Below are 7,938 nucleotides of genomic sequence, written 5' to 3'. Positions count from 1 at the left end.
AGAATTATGCTTTGGATTGGTAGAATTATTAAAGCGTCAGACCAAACGTCTTCTGCTGGTTGTTCTGACTATTTACATTCCGAGTTCAAATCCCAACACCTGTTTTGGCTTTCATCCTTTCTTGGTTGAGAAAATAAAGTATTGGGGTCGATGTAATCAACGTAACCCTTCCTTAAAATTACAATGACCCATAAGACATGCCCCTCTCCCCTAAATATTAAAAAATTACCAATGCAAAGAAAAGAAAAAGAAACTCACACACACGCACACAGACACACACAGACACACACAAAAACTGGCAGATACGAACAAATGGGTGGAGTTACATTTGAGGAACGCTGCATCAACACACTCCTCAGTTGCTACACCAATAATATCAACACCATCATCGCCATCACCACCGTTACTACTATCACGGGCGCCACTATTACAAACACTATCTATTCATACGTACAACAGCAGTCAGATTACACACCCCAGCGCGAACAAAACGGAAGCCATTAACTGCACGGTTATAAACACAAGCAATATAGAACTTATGGACGCATACACTAACATACAAGCATTATAGACAATAACTGTATCATGTCAACCAATAACGTTTCAGTACACATCATTCGTATGTCAGACCACGCATGCAAGATCTTAAAAAATAAATCTCCGAAAAGAGTAGGAAGCTCCAGGGGGAATATAAACAAAAGAAACTGCTCATGGACAAACCCACAGTCGGCCAAAGGCAGGGAACATCTATCCTCTTAAAGCAATGGTACTCAAACTTTTACAAAAGTTTTACGAGCTGGTCCTTTTACAGCTTTTTCCGATGATTCCGGTCCCCTACAAAATACAGAATAATTAACATGGAAAAAATGACAAAGATTCGTGTATCGTAATTTCAGGACTATGAATCGCACTACCCATAGACCCGTAACCCCGAAAACCACAACTTAATCCATGCAATGCCCTATTGGGATACAATAACTACACATGAAAATATGGGGAATCAGTTGTTCACTTGGTTACAACACAAATGAGAAACGAAAACAGTCTAAAAATATCCCGAGCGTCTGGCATTAACAACTGCATAAGACCCATTTATGTCCGTTTGGCAGAAAGAAGCCACGGGTTATACACGAAAACTACGGTATATGGCAGTGGTTCTCGAACTTTTGGCATCACCTTCCCCTTTCAACATGTTTGGGATGCTGTTTTCCTCCCCATTGTCAGGTCATTCCGCATATTGATTATCCAAGAGGTGCATTCCAATCAATTTAGCTGTTTTCAGCAGAAGAACTGTAATAGTATCCCAAAATGTGTAGAAGTTTTGCTACTGGACCACTAGTATGCACAGAAACCCACAATTTTAGTAGAAACACCGTCTTCTCCTCTCCTGAAGGTTTGCCATCCCTTTTCCTGAATCCCTGGTACATAACATGACAACAACAAAAATTATATAAGAAATTATTTATTCACAAAAGCAGACCATCTGTCATTTTATATACAGCAAAGTAACCAGCGCTTCTATGATCGGCTCTGTTTTGAAGAGGGCAACCCTCATTTCTGGTGTGACATCCAGTTGATTTCGTGATTTCGTTTTGTTGGCAAGGAAAGTAGAAAACGGGGTCTCACACTCATATGTGGTTGGAAATGGCATCAGTACTTTAAGAGAAACCTTTACGACATCAAAATATGACCGTGCCATTTCAATCCAAAAGTCAGAACAACACATTTCACAGGAAAAACATTTTTCACCTCGATCATTGACCAAATCAATGAACTGGTCTTGAATTGAATTGTCTTGTGTTGGCAGATCGCTAACAGAAAGTACAAAAGAGTTCCTGATGAAGCGGAAGTATTTGTCAAAGCCATGAAAATCGGGGAAATAAAGAAATATTTCTCTGCCAAGTATTGACACATGTTGTTTCATGAGTTCAACGATATCGTCACCGACTTGAATCACGTTTTCATCAATAAACATGTTTAGCTGAGGAAACGATGCAAAGTTCTTTCTATCCAACTTTTGGTGCCAAAGTTCAAGCCTCATTTTGAAAGCAGTTAGTTTTTCACGAGAATAAAACATGGTTATATCTTTCCCTTGCAGTGAAGGATTGACGGCATTCGCTGACTTGAATATGACAACTCAGAAATGCCAGGCAGATCAGAAAACATCGGTGAATTTAGCGAGCAAATCTGGCTTGGTGTCTTGTAAAAAATTGTGGACTTCTTTTCGTAGAAGGAAGAGGAAGACCCTCTTTATTGTCTTTCTTCTCGAAAGCCATCTCAGTAATGAGTGCAACAGAAGCGTTTCAAACTCAGAATCACTTTCTTTGCACAACTCGGAAAACAGACGGGAGTTGAGTGCGTTCGCTTTGATGAAATTCACCTCTGTGATCATGTAATTCAGAATATTTTTAACTCATCAGGCATGGTTTTCACCATTAGTGCTTGTCGATAAATTGTGCAGTGTGTACCAATAGCACTTGGGGATTTTTCGTTCACCAAAGTCGGAACAGCAACCAAGCATCGCTGGAGCGCTGTCAGTGCGCACGCCAATGACATGCTCCCAGTTGACGTCATGTGCTCCACCAAATTTGTCCATTTTGTTAAATATTTCATTTGCGGTTGTTTTGGTGCTGATGGTTTCAAGAAAACAAGAATTCCATCATCAGGTGATTGTTGTGTACATAACGTACATAGAAGTAAAGTTGGGCCAAGTTGGAAACATCGGTCGTTTCATCAAGCTGGATTGCGAAAATGTTCAAAATCGAATTGTGAATCTTAGAGACAAATCTTAAGAGACAAATCTTAAGAGACAGAATGCTATCAAACGGCTAACAGTATCGTTTGAGAGAGAGAGAGAGAGAGAGAGAGAGAGAGAGAGAGAGAGAGAGAGAGAGAGAAGAGAGAGAGAGAGAGAGAGAGAGAGAGAGAGAGAGAGAGAGAGAGAGAGAGAGAGAGAGAGATGCTTCAGCTTCTAAAGTTCAAAACTTTCTAGCACATTCGATATGATATCTTTGCAGCAAAGTAATATCAACTCTTCGCCGATATTGTGGAGCTTTTTGGCAACAACTATTTCCCTTGAAACCTCGTAGGATGCTTTCAAGCCAGCCGTAATGTCCAGCAAAAACATTCCTGTCATCAAGTCTGGACTTCTTCAATCTGTCGGCTCCGCCTCTGAAGAAGTCGACATCTCCATTTATTGAACTGGGATGTTTCGTTTCGAAGTGTCTCTTTAACTTGCTGGGCTTTTGTGAAGTAGTCACCAAAACCTCGGAACACAAAACATGTGGTTTCCTTCTCCACCAGACTTTGTCACAGTAAAATCGAATTTCAAATAAGATTTGTCATATCTCATTTTCTTTTTTGGAGACATTATAAAAAAAGTTAAAATTCTGTAAACCAATTTATTATAACTACATTGTATATCTATATGTATATATATATATATATATATGTATAAGGCTTGCTTTACCTATCGCTATTATTACACCACCATATACATTAATATACCCACCAATCACTTCTCCTACATCCCTCGCACCACGTGTATGTGTATGTGTAGCGATGTAATCTATGAATACATCAATAAAATTGTACTGAATCAGATGTAAATTTTAAACGCCATTTATATTCTCTCTCTCTCTCTCTCTCTCTCTCTCTCTCTCTCTCTCTCTCATACACACACACACACATATATATATTATATATATATAATTATATATATATGCATACATGGGTGAATGTGTGTGGTGTGTGTGTGTTTGTGTGTGTGTGTGTTTGTTTGTGTGTGTGTGTGTGTGCGAATGTATTTTAAATGGCGCAATTTTTAGTTGTATAGAAATATATAGGGTCGTTCAATGAGAAACCTGTTGAGATTCGATTAACTTTTAATATTGTCACAGCAATTGCTCATCGATTTTAAATTAGCTATATCTCAAATATTGTCTGTGAGTTTATGGGGGATGTGGGTGTACGTGCGTGTAGGTGTAATATCGACTGTGTATGTACGTGTATAAATGAGATTGTGTGAGCTGCGTGCGTGTGTGAATGCATTTGTATTATGAAAGAATACATTTTGTGGTCGGTTGACAGGAGATATGTTGATGATACGTTTATATGTTACTTGCTGAATTTTTTTTGCATTTCAACCGTTTACTACTTTGTTTCTGTATACTTTGTGGAGTTGTCCTATTGTTAGCAAGCAGGCATCTTTGTGTATTTATTGACAATAAAATCGCCACTTCTATCGGAAACTGAATGGTGTTTATCAACGGTCACGTGTACCACATTCGAGCATCGATTGCACAAGTAATGTTCTCAACCACACCGGAAGACACATATGAAGCTACATACATACATACATTATCTATCTATCTATCTATCTATCTATCTATCTATCTATCTATCTATCTCTTCTTCTTCTTCTTCTTCTTCTTCTTCTTCTTCTTCTTCTTCTTCTTCTTCTTCTTCTTCTTCTTCTTCTTCTTTTCTTCTCTTTTACTCTTTTACTCTTTTACTTGTTTCAGCCATTTAACTGCAGCCATGCTAGAGCACCGCCTTTAGTCGAGAAAATCGACCCCAGGACTTATTCTTTGTAAGCCTAGTACTTATTCTATCGGTTTCTTTTTGCCGAACCGCTAAATTACGGGGACGTAAACACACCAGCATCGGTTGTCAAGTGATGGTGGGGGGGGGGGACAAACACAGATACTCAAACACACATACATATACATACACACACACACACACACACACACACACACACACACACACACACACACACACACACACACACACACATATATATATATATATATATATATAAACAAATAGTAAATGAGTATATCCATATATACGTACAGGTATGTGCATACCGACATCCACCTGTATGTATAGGTGCATATCTGGGTACAGGACATTGCAAACAAAACAGAGACGAGAAAACACACAAGCCACATAGAGAAGGAGAAGGAGATAGAGTAGCGTCGGAAAATATGAAGTTACGAAAACTACTTACAATTGGAGACAGAAAAGGCTTTACGGCCAGACGAGAAAAATTATGTGTGTATGAACGCTGGTATGTGAAAGCACGTGGTTGGATGTATAAAAGATAATAAGAGTGAAAAAACTACAGAAGGCTTGTGTTACATGGTTAAAGTATATGTTTAAATTATGTCAGAAAAACGTTATAAAATTTTTTTGGTATATAAACATTGTATTTGGAGAAATAACCGGTTTCGTGTTGTCTTTTCAAATTTCTCTACTTCATTGTAACATGTGTTCGCTCCCGTCTGAAAAGAAAAGTTCTAGATAGGGGGAGGTAATTAGAGATTTCTTCTGGTATAAGGGAGATAATCGAAATGTAGGAGGTGGTAGATTTTGATTAATTTACCATGGTTTTGTTCTATATTTTTCCCCCTCTCAGTGGGTTGATGAATTTCCTTATTTAAATGTGTTAGCAATGGTTAAGTTTGGGTTTGTATTTTTGAATGAAGGTTTCCTTATTTAATCTAATTTGTGTTGGTGTTCTAATGGCACATTGATCGAAAGGAAAGATTATAAATTGTGGTAGCATTTGTTTTGCGCATTTCTCAATATACTCACTAAAAGGTATCATTCGGTATTCTGGGCATGCAATCTGCTGTCGATGCAGAGTGCATCTGCGTGTGAGCGATAATCTTGTGGACCCTATGTAGTTTTCGTGGCAGCCCGAGCATCTTATTACATAAATAAGGTTTTCTGAGGCACAAGTAGAGTCAGATTTAACTTTGAACTTTTGTCCCTCTTTGAAGAGGAATTCTGAACCTTCTAGAATGTTCGGGCATGTTGCGCAATTTGGTCGACCACATTTTTTTACTTTTGCATCTGTTATTTTGGAAAATAATTTTGCCTTTGTGAGGATCTTTTTCAGTGATTTTGGTTGTTTGTAGTCTTTAATGATTTTGTGTGTGTGTAAAATTTCCTTTAATTTGGGGTCCTTATGTAGCATTTGTATGTTTTGGGTGATGATGGTGAAGGCTTCTTTGTTTCTGGGGTTGTATGTGGATATGTACGGCAGTATTTTCGGGGAAGGTGTGTTGCTGTGTTTAACTTTTCTTAAGTTTTCTATGTCAATTTGTGATGCACGTCTGATTCCATCCTCTATGAGTTGAACTGGGTAGTGTCTGTCAATTAGTGTGTTTTTGAGTTCTTGTAGTCTATAGTCTCTAGTATTTTGTTCTGATACTATCGTGCATATCCTTCTTGCAAGGTTGAAGGGGATGTTTGTCTTGGTGTGTCTTGGGTGGCATGAATCAAATAGTAGATATTGTTTGGCGTCTGTGGTTTTGTAAAATATGTCCGTTTCTATTTTTAGGTTTACTTTTTTTTAATTAGTATATCCAAGAATGGGAGCTCCTTTTGGTTGTACTCCATTGTGAACTGTATGTTTGGGTTGACACTGTTCAATAGACTTTTGAATTTCAAGAGTTCATCTGTGTTTTCATTCCAGAGTATGAAACAGTCCTCTAGGAACCTTTTCCAATTTTCTTCCAAAAGAGAAACGTAAAGCGTAATTCAATAGCAGCAGGAAGTTCAGATTATACCTGGTTGAGGAAAGAGCGATTTGGAAGACTCCCAGCACCCAGGCATTTACCTGAACAGAAGTGAAATATTTCATCCTTGCTCACATGAAAGTAAGTACCTGCGTGTCCCATCATGACTATAATCACCAGACCTCAGCTTCGGCCCTCCACCAACACCTGGAAGTCCGGCAAAGAGAATGACCAGAACATACAATAGTGCACCCACAAACACACACGCTCTAGCACGGCAAGAATCCAGCCATTAGATGTCTCCCCACCAATATATATGAGCCCACACTTATTGAACCCCTATATACACCGCATGAATATATAAATGCCTCAATAATTTAACCAAAACATAAAAGAAAGAAAACACACTAACGAACACAGATATGCAACCCCATCCTCACAAAAAGGCTATACATTTAGTACCATACACACATTCCATTTCCACAAGAATACCAACCTTAAAGATACACACATTTCCCATAAACTCTTTTCCAGAAAACTCACGCCAACTTGCCACAAAACTACCCCCAAAGATAATGCTTTTCATACCAAAGGACATAACTCTTAACTTAACCCCTGCTAGATTCGTTTCATCGTCTTTTTCACAGCAACCACAAACTGGATGTGTCTATTCACCAACAATAGAGAGACGTCGCCATATTTCATTCTCTAACGGCTACCTCTGAAAAGCGCAGGGTTACTTAATCGGACTGTTACCTAACACTCCGTTAAACCATAAGTGCGAAACCAGTTGGTAAGATCAGCAGTAATGGATATACAATACTGTACACTTTGATTAACATGACCACACTGCTGACAGATATACGAGTGTATTTTTGCTGACTTATGGGACTCTTAGACGGCTTACACACACACACACACACACACACACACACACGCTAATACTGAACAGGATGAATGAGTGCTCAACACCGCATTCGTGGATAAATATTCTTTATTTATGGATTAACAAGGCAAGCATCCTGTCTAATCGTCTGAGAGAAGTCAAATTGAGCGAAAACATTTTGAGCGAAGTTAAAATTATATGCATTTTGAGCGATACCTATCAAGCGATGTCAGTTTGAGTGAACCTCAAACTGTTTTTTTTTTAAAGACGCTTTGAACGAAGTTGATAAAAATAAAAAATATACTAGAAATTTACAAATTTTTGTACTACTAATTACACTTTCACAACGGGTAAATAAGAAATTATCAAAGATCGACACCTTTCATTGTAGAAAGAACTAAAAATTTCCAACATCTAAAATCGTAAAAAGTTAATTCTAGAAAGAATTAAAATTCGAAAAGTAATGTTGTAGGCAAGGTGTTTAAGATAATCTGTAATTTCTAAATCTTCTTTTGATTCAAC

General features: G+C 38.0%; 1 protein-coding gene across 1 annotated transcript; it reads right to left on the bottom strand.

The window, feature by feature from the left end:
• Nucleotides 1–770: 770 nt before the first annotated feature.
• On the bottom strand, nt 771–2,077 carry LOC106873267 (zinc finger BED domain-containing protein 5). The gene is made up of 2 exons (XM_014920559.1): nt 1,500–2,077; nt 771–834 (listed from the first exon to the last, which is right to left on the bottom strand). Exons 1-2 carry the CDS (start codon nt 2,075–2,077, stop codon nt 771–773), a joined length of 642 nt encoding a protein of 213 aa, XP_014776045.1.
• Nucleotides 2,078–7,938: the final 5,861 nt, after the last annotated feature.

Source organism: Octopus bimaculoides, chromosome 3 (assembly GCF_046866305.1).
Source record: "Octopus bimaculoides isolate indiv1 chromosome 3, ASM4686630v1, whole genome shotgun sequence".
Lineage (NCBI taxonomy): Eukaryota > Metazoa > Mollusca > Cephalopoda > Octopoda > Octopodidae > Octopus > Octopus bimaculoides.
The sequence above is the reverse complement of the archived record's forward strand: the minus strand, read 5'-3'. Positions and strand labels throughout refer to the sequence as shown.